Here is a 22,693-nt window from a genome sequence, read left to right on the forward strand (position 1 = left end):
TCCAGCTGAAGTGCCATTTCCTATAGGAAAAGATTGGCACTTGATTGCGGATCCTTTTAAGACGGATTTGCCTAAATGAACATAATAATGATCGTCTTCCTTTACATGAACATCACATTGCTGTTTCTGAGGGAAATGTTTCATGTCTCCCAGGGAATTTGGCAGTGAAGATCCAATTTGGCAATTCAAATACTGAACATTTTTTTCTGGTTGCCTCCAAGAATCACATCATTTTCGTGCAGCAGCTGGTGGACGTCATTCATTCTGACAGTCATTTTGTTTTGGTGGAATTTAAAATGTATTTTTCCCTGAGACTTTTTGGCACAGAAGCTGAGGTTTGACTTTTTAAAGAAAAGGCGCTGTTGCACTTAAGAGTGCTGGTTTTCCCTTAAGTTCTTTCAACAGAAAAGTTATTCAAAGGCTATTAATGAAGATAAAAAAAAGTCAAACAAGATCATCTGGAGTGATCAGATTTCACTTTTACCTTCTGGTAGCAATACTTGTATTTGTGGTTTTGGATATGCTGGATGTAGGGGCATGTTTTCAATAATGTCATTCTTTTAAAGGGAAATTACAGAGCTTTATTGAATTTGTGTTCAACAAGAAGAGCAAGAGAGCAAATATTGATTGGCTCCCCTGTTTGCTTTCTGCAATATCACTGTGTGCGCACAAGTCCCTCCTTGTTTGTGTGTTTGACATGTGTTCCACACGTGTCCCACCATGGATGCTTACAGTGAATTTGTATTGTTCTCAGGACCACTGGCACGGTCGATAACCTCTCTTTGGCTGCCTTTTGGACGGTGCTGAAGTCAGCTCCGGGCTCTGAACCAGGAGTGTGGGCTGCTGATTTATAACCTGACATGCCCCCAGAATGAGCTGATGCATATCTAAAAAGTTTAGAGAAATCATTGAAATTCAAATGAGATGCTGGGTTTCAGACTCAGACACACGATGCTCGGCTTTGCAGCGTTCAGAGTCTGTGCAGTCGTTTGTCTTCATGTTTTATTGATTCCTGTTTTGACAGATATTAGCGCGAGGCCAGTGGTGAGTGTCTTTGGCAGTGTCATCTCCTCTCCCTCTCACATTCATTTGTTGACCAAGAAAGCTTTCAGTGAATCTGTGAGCTGAGGTTTTTAAAAGAATGCTGGTCCCTTCTCCAGAGGAACCCTCCGAGTTCCTCCCATTAGGGCAGAGAATCATTTTCTGCAAGTCAAACACATGGAATGATGGATAACCATCGTGCATGAAGATATGCATTCTTGGTTCTGACTAAGCACTGGATTTGGACGATATTAGGTTGCACAAAATATCATGGCCAGAAATTTCATATTCCTAGAAAACACAGTCTTTAATTTAGAACATCAGAAACTGAGGAAGATTATTTATATTTTTTGAATTTTTTGTGGCTTCTCTTGGTAAACGTTTTCTGTACCAACCTCCCAATTAGATACCAAAACAGGAAAGAGTGGGTTGATTGAAAGTACTTAATGCTTGAACTTGAAATAGGGTTCAAAACTAATAAAACTACATGGAATCTTTAATACAGAGTTTGACTTCAGAGAAACTGAAGTCCCCCTCCTTGGTTTTACACTGAGCTAAATTATAAACACAACACTATTGTCTTTGCTCCCATTTGTCACGAAATGAACATAAAGATCTGAAACATTTTCTACAAACTCAAAATAGCTATTTATCTCAAAAATTGTCCACATGTGTCTAAATCTGCAATAGTGAACACTTTCATTCTCTTCACAGGTGTGCCATATCAAGATGCTGATTGGCCAGCATGCACAGGTGTGCCTTTGACTGGCCAAGCAAAACATGCCAAAACACTGAGAAATGTGACTTTTGTGGAGATGATGAAACTATAAAACACAGGACAATGCAGTGTACCAAATATAACAGACAGAGGGCCATTTAAATAGAACGTTTACATAGAATCAAGATTCGTTGGAATTTGCAAAAATATTAAATAATCATGCTGCTCATGATTGTTTCATTTCTTTTTTGAAAATGACCAAGTTAGTGGGTAAAATTTATGTGTAGGAGATAATACGATGTGTTGAATTACATTAGATTAGGATATGATCCACAGTCTAGACCAGGCGGTGGCAGTAATGCACCAATCAGTTGGTTGCCAACTGCCAAAAACTACACAAGAAGAAGAAGAAGAAGAAGAAGAAAAAGAAATAAGAAGAAGAAGAAGAAGATTGGCCAAGCCGCTGGCTCATCTCACATCTTGGAGCGAGAGAGATTCCAGGTGGCTCGTCTGTGCTTCTGTTAGTGGCAGTGGACCTCGCCTCTGGCTCGTCTCATTCCCCCAGCTGTCCCAGCACTTTTTGAATAAAGCCCATCTGCTAATTCTTCTTTAACAGTCTTGGTACATCGCCTATCCCTCCTTCATGCGGACATCCCTGAGATTTCTCCCTTTTTTTCACAGGAAACTTTTTTTTTGTCTTTTTTCTGAGTTTTTCCTTACTGAGATGGAGGGTCAAAGGGTGGGGATGCCCAGTTTAGCTTAGTCTCTTTAGGTTAGTTTAGCAACCAGCTATTGTTTATATTTCATGACTGACTTTGTGTTTTTGTACAGTTAACGGTGTGAAGCCTGTTGAGACAGCTAATGTTACATTGGTGTGGTGAGGGACTGTAAGGTAGCGAGAGAGCATGTCAAACAGATGATGCTAGGGGCCAGGGTTGCTTCATGCCAACAGTCCTGATCACAACATAGAGGTGAATTTCTAATGCAGAAACCATGACCTAGAACATGGCAGGTTTTCTTTGATTTTACCTAAAAACGGCAGAATTATAATAAAAAGAAAAAAAACAACAACACTGGGAATGCTTTTGCATTAGATCAAAATAATATTAGAGTGGGATTTTAACTTTTTATATTTATTATTTATATATCATTATATATATTTTATACATTTATATTAAATTTTACACAAAATACATAAGCTTGACTTCAGAAAAAGGGGAGAGACATGTTTCCATTAAAACATTACCTCTGAATAGCTTTTTTTTTCTTTATTATTTTTTCAAAGAGAACAGAGCTTAATGCATTAGTTATTTCATTGGATGTCATTCCGTGACAAATACCCGTGTCTGTGTTAATAAGGATACTTTTTTCTTGATTAAAATTGTGCATGAAATAAAGTACTCACATTACAACTAAAACATTCAGCTGTAGTCACATATTGATTCTTTATGGCATTGAAATTACTAGGTGTGTCTCATTTAACAGTAAATTTAGTGTGGAAGGATCCAGGTTTTATATGCTTGAAAAACGATCAGGGTCAGGACGGGGACAGAAGCACACGTTTCACTGTGTGAAAAGCCTCCTTCAGTCTGTAGAAAATTAATGTTTTGTTTTAGCTCTGCCCAACTAAAATATGTAAAAAAAAAATAATTGAAAAAATCAGATGATTCAATTACATCACATTTTTCTTACAAGCATTTCTTTAATTTTTTTGTGATTCTCCATGTGAAATCTATTATTTCAGATTATTTTCTCTAGTATTTTAAGCCAAAACTTGAGAGTAATTGTTTACGATACATATTTCATGTAGTTTGTATATTTTCCTCCAGTGTTTGTTAAGTTTTAAATATGGAAAGAAAAAAATCTCACTATTGCTTGCTTTAACATTATTAAATATGACTAAAATAGTGAAAATGAATTACCTAGGACATAGCATCCTATATTTCCATTTTTTTTATTTGACAGCTTCATCAAGGGGCAAATACTGTCCAATTAAAACAAATTTAAGAAGAATCCGTGAGTAATTTCTGAGCTTGAGTCTACTGGGATAAAAAGGGAAACCTAACTTAATAAAAGGAACTGTTAGAGCTTTTAAAATGTAAGTAAATTTAGTAAAATAACTTGTTAAAATACACAAAAATTAAATATTAATCCAAAGAAAGGTCTGCTAAGAAATAGAATATGCCGCTGTCAAAATATCGATAAATTGCGTGAGAAATCAGTAAAATTTCAAAGAAAATGTATAATTTCCTTTTTTGACAGCAAAGTCTCTTCTAGAATAAAACCAGAAGCACAAGAGATGCTTTAGAAGAGCTCTGTTTATTTTCTTGTGCTTTTTAATTTAAAAAGAGACCTGCTGTTGAGTGAAAGCTGGCTGTGTCAGAAGCACCCAGTAAAACGGCTACAGGCCACACTGAGGGGAGCCCTTTATGACTCACTTCTACCTGCAGCGAGCCTGTAAAGACAAGTGAGCATGGAAGGGAAAGAGGGCACGGCTAACAAGGGAAAAACTGTGCAAGAAAACAAGACTTTAGTGTGGCTGTCATGAAAACAAGGTGTCAGTGAACCCTATTAGGGATGGACCATTTAGTAGCTCATACTGCCTCTTGTCTGCTGGTTATGTTCCACACATGGGCATCTTTATGAGGCAGATGCTGAAAAGAGGGAGGAAAAGAGGGATGGTCCAGATGCTGCAGTGAAGGCTTTCTGACCTCTTGGAAAAGTCACACAATTGAAAATGATCTGGTTGTTTTGATGAAAACTTTAGCAAAGTCCTGTCCAGGGGCTCTTTGAGAGCATGTTTGCCCTCTAATGGTTTCATTCTTATAAAGACGTCATAAACCAGCTTGCAGGAAAGGTATCTATTTTGTGTGGAGAAAAGCTTGTTTTTACATTAAACAAAACGTATGCTTTGATTCTTCTATGAAAATCCTTTTGTGCATCAACTCTTCAACAGCACTGCTGAATCATGCTGTATTCACACCAACTGCATATGGTGCATTTAAGAATGCACCTTACATAGTTTCATGAACAAAAAGAGAGAATATGAAATATGAAAGATTATGAAAGAAAAAATATGAAAAAAAATAGCATTAGTAAGAAGATGTTTAGAAAAATGTATCAGAGCAAAGATGATTATTCTGACAAATAAAACGACTGAGTGATGACTGTCTTGTGAGTGATTCAGTGATCATTCTGATGATCACTGAAGAACTTTAGGTTGGCCTGGAAATGTGCTGGCTTAGACGGGGGGATCTTTTGAGCTCTATAGGATCAGAATCCATGTGTGTCTATGGTAACTATTGTTACTGTGATTCCAGCTTTCTTCAGGTCATAGACCACTCCTCCCCGTGTAGTTCTGGGCTGTTTACTTATCTTTCTCAACATCATTTGTACCACCAAGTGAGATCTTGTATGGATCTCCAGATGGAGGAGATTGTCAGTGATCTGGAACTTTTTAAAATTTTCTAATAATTACTCCAACACTTCTCATCAAACTCCTTGCTCATTGTAGATCAGTTCATCACAGTCTTTTACTGATCTAAAATATAGTTTATGGTGTCTTTTGGTCTTTGTCAAAGGGTAAATGTTGCAGTCTGACTGTTTTAGGGTGTGGAAAGGTGTCTTTCATTCAAATAATCAGTACAAACAGGAGCCATTACAGTTTTTCCCAAATCCTAAAACACAATTTCTGAATCATTAGACTAGTTTAACCAAACACAAGTTTTAAAACATCAGCTGTTAACTGCAAATGGTGTTTTAGGTTTTGACCAAAGAGTCAAGTTTTTGAGAAAAGAGTTAAAGCAGTTGATCAGCTGGTTTGGAGAATGGCACCCAGTGTTTTAGCAATTAGGAGAAACTGTAATACAATGTGTGATTTTCTGGTTTATTTTATTTTTACAGGGTTTCTCTGTGGGCTATACCGTAGTGTAGTGGTGGAGAAGGCCATGGTTCACCTTTGCTCACTAGTAGCTGTTATAGGCTCCAGAAACACTGCGACCCTCAAAGGGGGGTCCGGATGATGGAAGGATGGATGAATTTTTCTATCACAGTTGAAATCTATTTAAGATTAAAAATGTGGGATTTTCTCCTCTTTTAGGTGGGATAACTTGCAAAAACTGTGACTGACTAATACTATTTTGCCCCACTTACAGATGTTTACTCCTAAACCCAAAAATATAAATTACTGGACAAAAGCCTTAGAATTATTTTTCCCAGAATTCTGATATTAGAGTAAAAACTCTGAAATATCTTATTGTTTTTTTTATACTAAAATAAACACATCTTTTAAGTGAAAATATAAAAGAAAAAAATTAACTCTGAGATTAAAATTGATGTTGTAGGTTTCACACATTTCATTTTGTTATTATTATTTTCCCTTTATCCACAATTAATTTTTCTTCTACATCAAAAACAATTCTGATTTTTTTTTATAATAACATTAAAAAAGAAAGGGAAAATGTGCATAAACATACATGTGGTGTTAGTGCGCGCGCATAGGATGCTGAGAACGTCGTTGCTGATTGGCTAATCCGTCTACGCGCAGCCGTATTACACACATCCACTTCCCTTTCCTCCCAGCAAACATGGCGGAGTACGACTTGACCACAAAAATTGCCCACTTTTTGGACCGTCACCTCGTTTTTCCTCTTCTTGAGTTCCTGTCTGTCAAAGAGGTATGAAACACAGCACCACCGACACACTTAGCTGTATTCCTATAAAACATTTTTTGAGCAAATAACTGGGTTTAACCCGATGTTAAGATGAAACACGCTTGCCAGTTGGTCACATTTCGTCGGCGTTGGGAAAAAAAACTCGTAGCAGCGTAACAGGAAATGGTGAGGCCAGTTAGGAAAATAAAAGCACAGTAAATTGTCTCAAATGAAAAAAAAAAACACATATTAAACAGACAAACTAAGGTTGAAGAGATTCTTTTTTTTAGTAATAAATAACTTTCGATAACTCCCCAGTGTATCGTACCCAATATTTTATTTTCAGTCCGTCAAATTACATTTCGAAAAACGGTGCCGGAAGTTGCATTTGTTAATTGCTGTGAACTTCACATTGTTTAATATCTGATGGAAGTTAAACGAATAAACTAACACAACGTGCGGGGTTTCCTTGAAACTAAGATTGTACTGAATGATTGGCCATCATGTGAAAGAAAATATACTTGCCGCAAACATGACCCGGTCGATGTAATTGAGCTTAACGTTAAAGTGTACAGCCGGCTTTTGAACATCACGCCTCATAGAAGGAAATTTATCACTTCTAAGCAAAAGTGTCGGTTGTGCTTGTTTTTTTTTTACTGCCTTAGTTTTGCCTGGATCAATTAAATAAATGTAAATAAAGTAAGACTACGGCTGTTAAATACGTATTTTTTCTTTCAATGAAATGGAAAGCATAGTCTGAGCAAGGAAATATGGCGGCATCCATACGTAATTACGTCAGATAAAACGCTGCGACGTGTTGTAATGTTATACTGGTTGGGGATTAAAATAATCTTTTCTTCCGTTCATATGATTATTCCATTGATCAGTTTGGATACTTTCCTAAAATATAGAATTTTCTTATGTTAGCAAATAACTTTTTAAGCATTTTTTTAGTATTCCCCATATGCTAAAAATAATTTTCATTATTAGTCAGAAAAAGTTACATTTTAAGTACTTCAAGTCATTATCATGGCGATTACTTTGTCTTTAAGTTTATTTTTCTCAACAGTGTTTTATGTTTTATTTTGACACTATAGTACTTATTTAACTTAAAAGGTCACTCTTTCAACTTCTGGTCAAATAAGTGTTTATTTTTCTTTAAGAGTCATTTAAGAGTCTTAAAAGTTGTATGTTTACCTCAGAAATCTGTTTGAACACTGCACACGCCTGGCATGTCTTTGGATATTTTTTGTGTGGACCAATGACTACATTTTGTAGGGAGGAGAAGGGGAGAGACAAAAAAATAACCAACTAATTATTATTATTATTATTTTTTTTTAGGCTGATGTTATTTACACATTTTTACGTGCGACCAGCACAGAAAGTGATGGAAATTTGTATTGGCCACACGTAATACGTGCAGCCAAGATTGCATTGCTGCATTGCTCGCACGCATTTTAAGTGTGTCCAAGGTTGGAATTTTTTTTGTTGGCTGCACATATTTAAAATTAAAGTTAAAGTCTCATTAACTGTCAAGCTCCTAAATGTGTGAATTGTGTTCTCCACCTTTGATCCATCCCCTGGTGGAGCCGTGAGCTGCATAGACAGCTGGAATCAGGAGCAATTTGCTTGTTTAACCTTAACTGTAACCATAATCCTAACCATAACCCTCTCCCCTCGGTTTGCGCAACGAACAAAAAATGTAGCACCGGCCACACGTTTTTCGAAAATTACGTGCAAATAGACGCTTTCTTTTTTTTTTATTTACCTTTATTCGACCAGGGAAGTTCCTGTTGATAATAAAAATCTCTTTTTCAAAGAAGCCCTGGGGGTCACATACACATACTCACCAAAGGACAATCGGCAGTAAAATTTATAAAACTATCTAAAACATTCACAAACTGTATTTCTCCGTCCCAACTACATTTTACAGCTTAAAAAAATGAGTTAACACGTATCAGCTATTAATTTGTAGCTGGTTATTATTAAAATGACTTGTTTAGGTTCTATAAACTTATCTAATATAATCCTTCACTCAATTTGTTCCCAACGTTTTTTTTGTGCTTACAGTTTACATCACATTGGTGCAATTTGAATAATTCCAAATGCTATTTTTTTAAACAACAAATTAATGTGTTATATTACTGGAAGGAAGGAAAAATAAACAGGGGTTCTTTATTATATATATTTACATATGTTTAGTTACTTTGTTAGAAATTGTAGTTAGCACCCCTCCCATCCAGAAAAAAACAAAACTTTAAAAACTTGGGTTTATTCCTTTATTTTCACCTGTACAGAAAAGCACTGCAGTTGTAAAATTAGTTGATCAAGCACATGTTTATTGTGATACAATTACATAATGTGAAAAAGTATTAAAGCCTCTCCACTTTATATAGGGTTATCTGAGAAGACTGGAGAAACTGGTTGAGGTGTAACCTGGTGAAAACATTATCTAAGGATTTTCTGTTGTTTTTGGTTTCAGATCTACAATGAACAGGAGCTGCTTCATGGGAAACTGGACCTTCTCAGTGACACCAACATGGTGGACTTTGCCATGGATGTGTACAAAAACCTCTTTCCTGACAAGGAGATTCCTCATAGTAAGTAGCTCTTCTTTTTTATGTAAAAGCCCAGCAATACATTTATAAGATTTGATAGACATCATAAGGGACTCAAGCTGCACACAACTCTCAATTCGCAATCGATTCAGCTGTAAACCTTGTTTTACAGCTGGTTTATGATGTTGCAATGGCCAATATTTTTTCTTGTGTCAGCTCTAAGAGAGAAGAGGACAGAAGTTGTGGCTCAGTTGAAGCAGCTGCAGTCAGAAACGGAGCCCATCGTGAAGATGTTTGAGGATCCAGAGACAACCAAGCAGATGCAGTCAACCAGGTGAAGCCTGCTCATCTCTGATCTGAACTTTTGTCATCCTTGTTTTGTAGTTCTAACAATCATTTGGTTTCAGTCTTTAAAGTCCCACTGCAATAATCTTTTGATCTATTGTAAAAATGTTCTTAGTGGTCTTTTAAATATTATTATGCCATTTGTAGGAAGAAAAAAAAGAAAAAACTGTGTCGCTTTCTAGGACATAGTTTCTGCAGAGCAGCAAATTTCCCTCTGAATTGTGGATGGCACTGTTGGCGCCGAGCAAAACTGCCCCCACTACTGTCACACATAACTGAACAACCTGTTAACACTTTTCCCCGCTAGCTTACAGCCCCTCACACCCCCAAGCTAACATTACTGGAGCAATATTGGGGCTATTCAGCCGTAGAGTTTTGATCTAGATTCCAGCTCAGTCAAGGAAAACAAGGATGTGCAAGGATCTACTTGTCTGTAAGTGGATGCATCAGAACAGAGCACAAGAGAGAGCTTGTGGCCCACCGATTGTAGTTTTTATGTCACTACAATCTTCTTCAAACAGCTTTTTTTGTTGTCTGCTCTGGATTCACACCTATTTGAATAGAGAAATACTCAAAAAACAGTTTAATACAAATTTTCTTTATACATGTCTTACATCATGAAAAAGAGGAACATAAAAACCTGTTAAAAACACCAGAAACACATTTTTTGAGCCATAAAGACCCAGACCCATGTTTTCTTAAAAATAAAATTAAGTGGAAAATACCACAAACCAAGTTGATAGCAGGAAACACTACAGATATTTTTCTGTTACACTAATGTCACTATGGGTTTTTATGTTCCAGCTGAAATATAAAGAAATGAAAAAAATGTGTTAGACCCGATCCGAATTCTTCCCTTCTCCCTTGCCCTTAGCCCTCCCCCTTCATTGATCCCTCCGTGTTTGCTCCAAACGGAGAGTGATGAAAAATAGTGTCCAATATTTTGGACGTGACTTTCGTTAGATGATGTCATCAACATCACCGGTCTGCTAGCATTAGCGCGGGGCTTCCAGCGCTCAAATATACATAACAGCTGTTTCAAAACATTTAAAAAGGTCATGCTACAACAGTCATTAATAACACTTAAATGTAAACTTCTGTGGTTCAGAGCGCACCCACGTGAAGAAAAGGGTTTCCCAGCGAGACGCGGTGGTGGACTTTGGATCCCTCCGTTTGGAGTGTGAAACTTAAAAAAATAATAATCCCGGACACGACTTTGACTTCAACGGCCACTTGAAATCGAGGGGAGGGGCTAAGGGGGAGGGTGAAGGGAAGAATTCAGATTGGGCCTTAGTTTGCTGTCAGTAGGGGGTTAGGAGAAAAATCTTGAGTTTTTCTGAGGAGTCATCTACCAGTCGTATTGCCTTTTTCTTATTCTTAGGGTTTGGTTTGTAAATATGGGCCTCATCTGGGGTCAATGAAGCACTGTCTCTCCAGCCAAAATACATTCTACAGTTTTATTCTGTCATTATGGTCAAAGTTATGCTGATGTATTGGCTTGTTTTTAACTTACTGTCTCAATTAGAGGATCATCCAGTTCTGGAAATGAGACATTTGAACTTCTGTGCCTTTTCCATTGGGATTAATCGATCCACACAGTAACCCAACCACAAAGAATTTTACTGAATAATTAAGCCTCTTCTGGACTTTTTTAAATTCAGAAGTTAGCTGATGTGATAATATGCCTTCCTAAGATTTGTTTAGACAAGTTGCACAGTCAGCCCAGTTCAGATATCCTGTCAAGGATGTTAACTGGAATATGTCTGTCATAACGTGATGATGTGTGCCATAGATAAAGTTAAACCATTAATTATTATAAATTCCAAAAACACTGAAGAGACTTTGTGTCTCATGGTCCTTTGACTTTTTTTTTTCCTGATCTAAAGCTTAAAACAAATCCTAACTTGACTTCTGGTTACAAAGAAGTTGCACCTTTGGGTGCGCCCACCTTAATTATTGTCTAGATTAACTTTTAAGGTTTTAGAGAAAAGAACCAATGGCTTAGAAAGCACAGTCATCTCAAACGCCTAAGCGGAGGAGGCCTGAAGCATTGAAGAATCCTTCCTTGACCTCGGTGAAATTCATTTGACACAGAACGCATATGCGCCAGCACACGCACATTCTCTTGTTCCAATTATAAACCTGAATTTACTCTAGAAACACACATAGTTTCTATGTGGTGTCCACAAAAATAGATTTTTGGTTGCAGGCACGGTAGTAAAATGCACTGGGTATACAACACTTTAGAAGAGCCAATTCCAATCTTTTATTTTGACAAACCCAAAAAGACACAGAGGCTGAGCAGAGAAATCAGTCTTTGCTTTAGTAAGCGGGCAAAATACATTAGACAATGCTTGCTTAGGCTTTTGGTAGCCAAATAAATGTCATGAATAACCCCTCATAGTGTTTAAGAGGGAATTTGTACCCATTTATTTAGAGTTCGTCTTGCAGACCGATGGAAAAAAGTTTACCTGAAGGAATCTCCAAGCACACAACTGTCGGCCAAATGCATTCTCAAGATGGATGGCCTCTAACCACCCTGTTTTGCTCTTTTTCAGAGATGGACGTATGCTTTTTGACTATTTGGCAGACAAGCACAATGTAAGTTGGCCTTATTTACTGGAACATGGTATTTTCCTTTTTGTTTCTCATGGCTCTTGAGTGAACCCGTGTATCCTTCACGGGCAAAACAGGAGGGCTAGGCCAAGCAGGGAAAGTGGAATTACTTCCCAAAACCCTTAACTCATTTTCAGGGTTTGTATGGCTTGCAGAAATCTTGTGGACATTGACATCCTGTGGTGAATTGTTAAGAATAAACGGAATAACTCGGACCCGTGGATGTAGCCGCAAGCATGCCGGAGGCACTATATTTGTCATGATGCTTGGCTCCTTACCCTCCCCTTAATCGTCCCCTCCCACTCCAGCATCCTGCTGTCCTTAGTGCACCTCTGCACTGACCATGCATTGGTGTCCACAGCTTGCCAGAGAAAAGACTCGTTCTTAGTTTTATGTTTCTGAAAATCAGTATGACTGTCAGGACATCATGGCACAACGTCCTGTCATACTGTCAGCTGAACAGGCTGTAGGAAAATGACCAGGCTTCAACTGGCGGCCATAAATTTAAATGCGCATTTCTATGTGACTGCTGCCTGGCAGATTTGGAATAGAACTTAAATAAATGCTTGAGGATAAAAACCACCACATAATGCTGTAGCAGTAAGGATGATAAACTACAGTTGAGTTCAAATATCTTGATGTAAAGCATTATTTAGCTGTTTTTTCTCCTAGCTCCAAACTGTTGGATTATTGAATGTTTAAACTGTGCTTTGTAATTTTGTGTTGTCTCCTAAAGTTTCGTCAGGAGTATCTGGACACACTGTACCGATACGCCAAGTTCCAGTATGAGTGTGGAAACTACTCTGGTGCTGCAGAATACCTGTACTTCTTCCGAGTCTTGGTAAGCTGTCAGCATTTTCACTCACCGTTGATAACATTTTAACCCATTGCTCCCGTGAGCTGGTGTGTGGGGTTTGATGCGTTACCCATGGACGCAATGACCATTTGGGGAGTTGAACCCTTTGTCAAACCAACTGGCAGAGACCTTCTCAACCCACTTAGCTAAAGCTGTACAGGATGTAATTCTACAACTCGCTCAATAATGGAGAAAATGTCAATTTCACTTGTTTGAAAGAAGAAGAAAAAAGTTTGTTTGTTATTTTTTCAGTGCCAGCATGTTTTCTTTTTTCTTCAACCTTGTCAAAAAATATTACTGAGTGACCATAAATTTAATTTGAAGCTGACTTCAAATTCAACAAAAAGGGTTGAACCTATTTCAATTACTTGGATTCTGTTTGAATTATCACTGAGATTTTCACCATCAACCTTTAAACGCTCAACAAAACAATAAGAAATGTTGTAACCCTCCACTGAATATAAGTAAGGCTTTATGTGATCCAGTTGAGGGAACTCTGTTTTCGTGTATACAAATTTCCTACTTAGCAGAAACCCTTTTTTTTTTTGGTACAAAACACAAAATAATTGTGATTTAAATACAGCTATAACTAGTATATTTGTTGAGAAACCTTTCTTTTTTTTAATTCTTACTTTTAAAAAAAGACATGTTTAGATTAAGGCAAACTCCTGAACTGGATGAAGAAAGTAATCGAATATAAAGAGTTGACGTCATTGGTATTCAACTTCCCCACATCTTCTATATAAGGAAAGTGCTGCTGTACCACATGAGTTGGATCTTTAACTGGGCCAAGTGATCAGTGGCGGGCTGCATAATTGGCCCATAGTCTTCTCACGATGTTGGACTCACTAGACAGTTTATTGATTTTGGAGCTGCAGCCAGAGAGTCCCCGTTCACGACTTATGAGCTTCTGTACTTATTTATGCACAGCATCTCTTATTTGGTATACGGCTGGTTCAGAGTGACTCTGAAAGGGTGCCTGTTGATCTGGGGGCATGACAGAGTTTACAATATTAGCTCTCGTCATCAAACAGTTTTTTTTATTGTATCCTAAATGATGGGCAGAAGTGAGGAGTTCCAAAAGGGTTTGGATGGGGGAGGTTTTAGAATTAGTAATTATAGAAACACTCTCTCAAATGATGGATTTAAAGTTGTGATTCTATCTTGAGTCCCTTTTTCTGAAATGAGTGCTTTGTTGAAGGAACCAAAATCAGAGGTAAACCAAGACCACATGATCAATAATGTCTGAACACAGAAGTGCTGTTTGACATCTCTGTACTTCCTATTGGTTTCTTTTAACATGGGCAATGTCACCCATTGGATTCTTCAAAGAGAGAATAAAGCCTTAAGTCAAACTGGCATGTTGACTTGAATTTAGTTTAAGCTCAACTCAACCATATGTCAAACATAAAAGAAAAAGGAATAATATGGAGAAAATAAAGGATAAAAATAAATTGAAACCATCAAAAAAATATATAAGGAAGTGATTATTTGCACGTAATTTCTAAAATACCAACGGCCATGGCTAAATCTTTGTCTTGACCGCTCTTAATTTGAAAGCTGAAAATACATGGCTTCATAGTGGCACTTAAAATATTCGCTGTGCCACTTTGAAAACATTCCTATTTTTACAATTACCCCTTAAAATATATACCCAAAAAACAGCAAATGCCCCCTTTTACAGCAACTAAATTTAGCCTTGGATGGATTTAAAATAGGCGTGGCCAGCATGCAGCAATGTGCATCTTGGCCGTGTGTATTACGTGTGGCCAACATGAATTTCAATCAGTTTTTGTGCTCAGTCGCACTTAAAACACGTTCAAATAACATCAACCAAAATAGAACCTGTTAGAATAATATCAGCTCAAATGAAAGGTTGATATTTTCAATAGAACGTCCAATGATAAGGTTACCTTTTTTTTAATGTAAAAATGTGTTAAACAGCATTTAGCTGTCAGCTTTGCCATTCTAAACCCGTAAATTGGAAGTCACTTTATACATGGTTGGCGATGTCGCCATTTTGTTTGTCACCGTGAAAAGAGTCTATCGGGGCGTGACAAAGTTAGATTAAATGCTCTGCTTGGAACACCTACCTGACAATCAAAAATCCCACACCTTTAAATATGTGAAGATTATTACCTTTAAAAGTCAATGATTGATTAAAAAAGTGGAAATTGTAGTCATATATAACCTGCCTCTGGTGGCCTTCGAGAGAAACTGCAACATTTAGTTTGTCCTGGTTTGTGTCAGTCAGGACCAGAAGGTGCCAGCTCATTTTACTAACTAAATTGAACAAGAATTGGATTTTATTAGGTATATAAACCATTAGTTCAAGAAAGTCTTTCCCAATTTAAACTCCTAAAAACACTCACCCAGTTTACTAAGGCTATCAGTTATTCAAAACAATGATGGAGTGACAAATAACATAAAATGGACTGAAAATACATTGCTCTTAAACAAAATGCTTAAACTTTTATTGTTAAAGGAGTTTTAAGATTTAACTTCATATTTCACGTTTCATTTGGGTGAAGAGCAGAAATTATTGTGCCATCTTGAAAATGCAGACCATCATACCAACATGCCCAAAAGTTGCTTTGTTTCTGTTAGCTGTGCTTCAGGTACAGCAGGATTAGACACTTCAGAATGTGTCTTTTGCTTAATCAGTCTAGACTATTGTCGAGAAGTTCTGGGTGTAAATAAGATGTTTTTGTCACACGTGTCTGTGTTTCCTCTCGGTCATCAGTTCCTTTAACCCTGGAACTTTCCCATGGATCCATTTTAGTCCAGTCTCTTTCCTACTGTTGAATAATGAACTCTGGCTTCAACCGAGTCAAATGAGGTCTGCAGTTCTTCACATGTTGTCTAGTTCTTTTATGACCTGGATGAGTGGTCATTGTGTTCTTAGTCATTTTGGTTGGAAGGTCACTCTTAGACAGGCTTACCACCAAGGTTCTCCATTTGTGGATAATGGCCCCCGTTGTGGTTTCTTGGGGTCCAAAAACTTTAGAAATAACTTTAACCTTTCCAGATTGATACATGTTGGCCACTTTGTTTTTCATCTGTTTTTAAATGTCTTTATATAGCAGCATGATGTGTCTCGTCTACAGATCTCTTAGCTCGGTTCACTTTGTCAGACAGCCTCTATTTACGAGGATTGGAGACATCTTGTACTAATCAAGTAAAATGTAACTTTTCTCCAAAATTGGTAGGGAATCACAATTCATTCACTATTTAATAGGGGGATGCAGTTACTTTTTCAGACATGGATAGGCAGGTTTGAAGAACTTTTTTGTGGTTCAACAATTATTAAAATTTTTTTGCTTTTACTGAAGTCGTTTTACGTTAGTTGTGTGTTAATCAAACACAAATGGAAGAAAGTATCAGGTACATGGTAAATGCCTAAAGGTTTGGTAAAGAATTTTACCTTCTAAAAGAAAATGCTGCATATTTTTTGGACATCACGTTGGTCTTAAATGTATTCACGGCTGTTTATTGTAAACATGTTTTTCGAGGTCTTGGAAGTTTGGGTCCTTATTTTTTTAGCTTAACTTTTTCTGATGTGGGTCATCTGACTCTTCTCTTGTCAAAATGTTGTTGTGGCCTTTTTGGTGACATCTTGCTCAAGTCCAGCAATGCTAAAATCCTTATCAAGCTAAATTTCTTATACACTTAAGTTCAGCATCAAGCATCGTGAGCTGGCTTCAATTGCCTGTCCCCCCCCCCCCCTTTTTTAATTTAAAAAATTGAAAACACAAAAAAATGAAGAGCATCTTTGGCTTTCCGACTTAGTGTTGTCACTGAGGAGGGACTTAAACACATTTTTTAATGTGTCCCTTCCTTAAGGACTGGGACGTGTTTGTTTCATTGGTGTTCTCTGGAGAATGAAGACATCATCCATGGCGACTGATACTTTTTGCAGGAAAAAAAGCACTCAAAGAAAGTCTTTGTAAACCTTTGCAATGAATGTCTCACTGTTCTAAGAGCAGCTGTTTATAGTTTCTGAAGTCATTTGCAGGAAACCAATTTTTTATACACTTTCAGCATTGATGGTTTTTCAAAATACATTTGTTTACCTCTTTTGATTTTTTAGTTTAGCCCCTTTAACCCGAAATATATGTTGCTTATGCTGAGAAACAGGAGATTTTATTTCCAAAGCATGGAGGGGGCAAAGGTAGAAATGGATTTCATTAGTCTGTGTATGGCTCTCCCCCTTCTGTCTTCTTTGTTTTTGTGGACCTCCCATCCTCATAGGCCCCTTGTCCGTCTCCTCTTCCTCCTCTTATGGGAGAGGTGAAGCTCCATAAAGTCATTTAACGTGGGAAACCCAGTCAATTAAACGAAGGAAGCCAGCCTTGCAAAATCCATGCCTCAGGTCTTGTTACAGTGTGGCCTCGCCCAAAAAGAGCAACTTATTCATATCATCACTTAATGCAGGGATTGGATGTTAAGAATAAAGATTGAATATCCCGACGGATCCTCGACACAGTAAATTTATTGTTGCTGGTCAGTCAGCGAAAATGTGCCCATTTCACAAACCAGTGGAAACTTAAGGTAACTGCTGGAAAAACCCAGGTATTGAACTTTTCTTGCGTGGCCACGAGTGAAAGCCAGACTGTGTATGTGTGTGTGTGTGTGTTTGTGTGTGTCGAAAGCTGCCATAATGACCTGGAGGTCAGCCAAATGAAGCAGGCTGGAACTTCCAAGAAAAGGGAAAAAAGTAAGGAAACAAAACAAAACACTTGAACAGATGAAACGCTGACCTTTATACAGGCTGTGCAGCCAGCTTCTTTTCTCAGTTACAATAATGATCCTTCTTGTGACTTCTGTGCTTAACAGTCACTCATTATAGACCTGAGTTCTGCTCTGTAATCCAACACTCTTGTTCCAAGACTGGACCTCTTGTTTTGGGGATTACCCTCAAAATTGACATGTATGTCTCAAAAATCTCTAATCTCTGAACAGACACATCTGTCGTGCATCTCAGTCATCCTGGTGTCAGATGGGAAATGGGGGTGTGCTGCCCACATTTAGGTTCCTCTGGATGCTCAACAGACACCCACCCTGACTTCCTGCTTGGCTCATGTCACCGCGTCTGGTCTGTGCCGTTATCATGAACCGCTGTGGCACAGAGTTTCCCATGAGCCCTTGCTTGGGTGTAGGCCAATGTTCACTCCAAAGTGATTGCACCGTTGACTTTCCTCAACCTGTATTTCATTACCTGATACTTTTTTTGTTTGTTTTAGGTTGTTCTGGAAATCAGAAACGCTCGCCTGCACCATGTTAGGGAGCAATTACCCTCTCAAAGACGTGTCTTGTTAGCATCACTTCATTTTTCAACTTAATTATACTGTGATACACGCGGAGCTGTGCTGATTTACTGGAGGTTAGGAGTGGATATAGTTGTTATTATCCTATCTGAACCAGCACTTCTTTTTTTTTCTTTTTAAATAAAAGCAAACATTTTGCCTAAATTTCAGATCTAAAGCTGAACAGTAAACATAAATAAATAAAATCCTTTATCTATTTTCAACCGATTCTCTGATGTTGTTGAAGGTGGTGGCTATCATTTAACCTTTCTATAAAGTAATGACCATTAACTATATATGACAACTAGACTACGAGAGTGTGTTGACATTCAAAGAAAATAGTTTACCTCTGGCTCCAACCAAATTAAGTCAATTCTTTTGTTTTTTTAGCAATATAGATGCTGCCATTTTGGAGCCAGACAATGTCAGTAAGCAGTGATTGGTCTGAGTTGGTCTGAGTCATTGTTTCTATGGCAACTACTCCCACCAGTCGGTAGTGAGCTTGTTTAGAAGTGTACACACTCCTACAAATGAAAGCTGGATTTTGAGAATATGTCAAATGTTTTGAATGTTCGACATGGAGGCTAGCAGGAACCACATGTGTTTGTTGAGGCATCTGATTGGTCAGTTTATAACTTGCAATGTAATTGCAAGGAAAGGGAAAAAGATGTTTAAAAAATTGTATTGAAGCAAGAATGGGTATTTTGACAAATAAAGTGACTGAGTAATTGATGTTTATTTGTCAATGGAATATGGGATTTTGGCTTCTTGGAGCCAGCAGGTACTTACTGTTTAGAATGCGAAGGGGAAGGGGTCACTCAGTCCAGTTCTTATATACAGTCAATGAGAATGACTTAAATTTCAAGTAATTCTTATCTGTGGGTTTGTTGGTAAAAGTCTTATGATGCAAAAATTGAAACAAAATTCTGTATTTACAAAAATTCCTCTAAAGCAGGGGTCCCCAAACTACCCGTCTCACCTGCACATTTGGCTCAGCCCCCTTAACAATATCAGAGACCCATGATTTATTTTTTTTTTAATCCAGTCTGGCCGTGTGATTAAAACCCACACAGAACGTGGGTTTTTATTCCAGCTTTCTGCCGTCTGTGCCCCTACCTGATACACACAAATCTAATTGCTATCAGATATCTGCTTTTATTCTATAAAACTGGACTTATTTTCTATTAAGTTTTGAACTTTGAAAGTTTAAACAAGAGAGAAAAGTATGAAAATGTTCATGTTTGTCTGAGGAAAGTGGATAAAGTGTGTAGTGATGAGCTTTACATGTGTAGTCCTAATTCGCGGATTTCACCTTCACAAGTTACCTTTTTAAGGTAACTCCTGCAATAAATGAGGAAACACTTCTGGTGAAAATGTAACATATATATATATATATATATATATATATATATATATATATATATATATATATATATATGTCTAGCTGCAGCAGAAGACAAAGAATTAGGCTATTTCATTAGACTATTTCAAGAAAAGGATTTTTTCTAACTTTTTTTCTGTGAAGATCTCAGAAAGAATTATTAATAATTGGTTACATGTGACTTCCTGTAAGACCAGAAATGCTTACATTTAGGCATGCCCTGTGATTTTTACACTTTTGTTGATGGCCTACAAACTGACCCCGGCCCCACATCAGAGAAGAAAACAGTTTTGTGGCCCTCACTAGAAAAAGTTTGGGGACCCCTACTCTACAGCGTGCATGTCTTCATGACAAGTACCTTTCAGACCTGCAAGATTTCTCTTCTATCTTGAAGTATAAAATTTAAAAAAGCCTCAGAATTCAGGCAAAATGATTGTGCTTTGACATCGTTTGCTGAACAACATGGATGTGCACTGAAGGAGTTTGCTTTGTCATGTTTTTATTAGGTCCCATCCACAGACAAGAACGCTCTGAATTCACTGTGGGGCAAGCTGGCCTCAGAGATCCTGATGCAGAACTGGGAGGCAGCCATGGAGGACCTAACCCGCCTGAGAGAGACTATTGATAACAACGTAAATGCCCTACTTCTCAGAATTTGATACTGCATTTAGATACTCTTACATAGACTCCCATATTGACATTTCACTTGCAGTACAGCTCTGCTGTGGCATTTTGTTTCTTACCACATGCACTCATCTGACTACTTAAGAACTCCAACCCGAGCATGAATGTGTTGCTGGTATTTGATTGCCTTTTAGAGGGCAAGCAGACATTTTTTTCTATTGTACTTGAGTGAGGAGTCCCACATTTTAAGGTGTTTTTGTCTGCCCCCCCCCCTTTTTTTTTTGTTTATTGTCGCGTGTGTGTTTTCTCCTGCATGTTTGGGTGTCTGGCTCGGTCCTTTCCAGTCTGTGAGCTCCCCTCTCCAGTCTCTCCAGCAAAGGACATGGCTCATTCACTGGTCTCTCTTCGTCTTCTTCAACCACCCCAAAGGGAGAGACAACATCATTGAGCTCTTTCTGTACCAACCCCAGTAAGTACTTTTATTCTGTTGCTTTGTTTTTTTGCTGTTTATTTGAATGATTAAAAATGCTGGGAGGTTAAAGATAATACACATTTTTTGTATAGGAATATAGGAACAGCACAGTTAAACCTCTTTTCTATAAATCTATGAAGTTTTTCTTGGCTGTTTTTCTTCAGCACCACAGAGGAATCTGACTGCTGACAACTTCTTTCATTTACCGTGTGCAGTAAAGAGACTGCAGCGGAAAAAAACTAGTCCTGCTTCTTTGACATGAAGTTGACTTAAATGAACATTTGTGCTTCAACAACAGTTTTTGGGTGGTGGGCTTCCTCGTGAACCCTGCTGGTATGTTGCAAGTGGTTTCAGAAGTGTGTGTTTTTCGTGTGGTCTGTTTACTCTCCAAGCCCAGAAGCAGGCCATGTGTATTGCAGATCGGAAACTTTATACACTGTGTTAAAATTTGCACACCACCCAATTTGATGCCTTTGCACCCCCTGCCCCCCCTTCCCAGTTCTGATTGCAGGCTTGTATAATTGTACAGATGATTGGGCTCCACAGACAGTATGACAGGCGACCACAACAGAGCACACTCAAATGTCTGGTTCCCTCAATTTTACTTGGTTTTTAATTTTATTGTGAATGATTAAGGGGGCCAGCCCAATAATTACTCATGAAAAGTGCACCCAGCCATCTGTTTGGACAAACTGAGGTAGTTTTGTGTGCTTTGCATTTTCACAGTGTAGAAACCTCATGTTTTCCCCGCTGGAGCTTGGTTTGGCTTTCGTTTCCTATCTCTTGACCAGCACTTCCTTTGGCAGCAGTTGGTGACCAGCGGCTGGCCTTCAGCTCCACATTTGACCTCTCTTACCCCTGCAGTCAGCAGATGGGCTCTCTCACAGCTTGTTTACGGAGCCTGCACGTTCTACACCAGCTGCAGGACTTGTAATATTCAGTTAAAACAGCGTTGCACAGGTGCCAGATGTACAAATGGTACCTTATTTTCCACACTTTTAGTTGCTGCAGAGTATAGCCACAGATGCACACAAAAAAGTACAATAAAGAAGAAAAAAAATCACATACAAGTCGGACTTTTGGGAGAAATATATGTAACAAAATGCGAGACCAAAAATGAAATTGATTATAATAATAGACTGAACAGATGCATGGTTCACTACTGTAACACATTGATCCTTATTTAGCTTTATGAAACATAGAGGGATTTGAATAAATATCTAGTATATTAATGCAACATTTAAACAACTATTCAGATAACCATAGCATTAAGAACATGTTAACGAGTCAACCAAGCTCTTTATGTCGATTCAAATCGCTAAATCTATTGAATTCTTTATCCTATGTGTTGCTTTGGAGCAACTTTACTGAGTCCGGTGTAAAGGTGCATTCGCAGCAAATGCAACTCGTGCAGCGGACGCAGAGGGTTTCAATATTAAGTCACTGGTAGAGACGCAAATTAAGGCAATCTGAAGTCCCGCAATGCGATTTAAGAGATGGGCATGATGATGGCAGCAGCTTGATTTGAGCGACGAGGCGCGAATTGGGCGGGCGGCGCGGACAGAATTGGGTTATCTGAAGTTTGACGGGTCGCCGCGTAACATCTGCCAATTTAGGAACTCGGCTTTGGGCACATGATGTTTTCAATGACTCGATCAGCGGGTAGAATACTAATCCAATGCAAGCATTTTTGTCCTGAACTTCCATCTTTTTCCTTAACTCTCTGGAGCTGTAGGGTTGCAGAGCTCATCCGGCTACTTTGGGGCGAAGGCGGGATACGCTCTAGACAGATGGCCAGCTTTCACTCCCGCGGCGGCTCTCATTCGCTTGATATGCAGGCAGACAGAGAGTCACTGGGGGGTGCATAGGCTGCCGGCTCGGGCCTCATCCAGACATTAAAAAAGAGGAAAAAGATCTCCTATTTTTATTTTTTGCCCCTTGGATTAATACTAGACTGTGAGCCTTCAAACTCAGCTACAGAGAGACAGAAACACAGTGGAAGTGGCTGTCATACAGACGCAGCCCCCAGAGTGAGATAGAAGCCCCAGATACTGGGAAAATGTTTAATAATCACCAAAATGGAGACATGATTACCAATGTTTTTGTGATACATACACCTATAGT

The 22,693-nt window shown here is 38.2% G+C and overlaps 1 protein-coding gene across 1 annotated transcript in view; it reads left to right on the forward strand.

Annotated features, from left to right (window-relative positions):
• The first annotated feature begins 6,279 nt into the window (after positions 1-6,279).
• Positions 6,280-22,693, forward strand: part of eif3ea (eukaryotic translation initiation factor 3, subunit E, a) — a 42,465-nt gene continuing 26,051 nt past the window's right edge. Inside the window, exons 1-7 of the mRNA XM_024264160.2 lie at positions 6,280-6,435; positions 8,894-9,011; positions 9,186-9,303; positions 11,873-11,915; positions 12,667-12,771; positions 19,980-20,105; positions 20,442-20,566. Of these exons, the coding sequence (XP_024119928.1) occupies positions 6,346-6,435; positions 8,894-9,011; positions 9,186-9,303; positions 11,873-11,915; positions 12,667-12,771; positions 19,980-20,105; positions 20,442-20,566 (725 nt within the window). The 5' untranslated portion in view covers positions 6,280-6,345. The remainder of the gene's footprint in view (positions 6,436-8,893; positions 9,012-9,185; positions 9,304-11,872; positions 11,916-12,666; positions 12,772-19,979; positions 20,106-20,441; positions 20,567-22,693) is intronic.

The sequence above is a fragment of the Oryzias melastigma genome, unplaced genomic scaffold, assembly GCF_002922805.2.
Source record: "Oryzias melastigma strain HK-1 unplaced genomic scaffold, ASM292280v2 sc00205, whole genome shotgun sequence".
Taxonomy (NCBI): domain Eukaryota; kingdom Metazoa; phylum Chordata; class Actinopteri; order Beloniformes; family Adrianichthyidae; genus Oryzias; species Oryzias melastigma.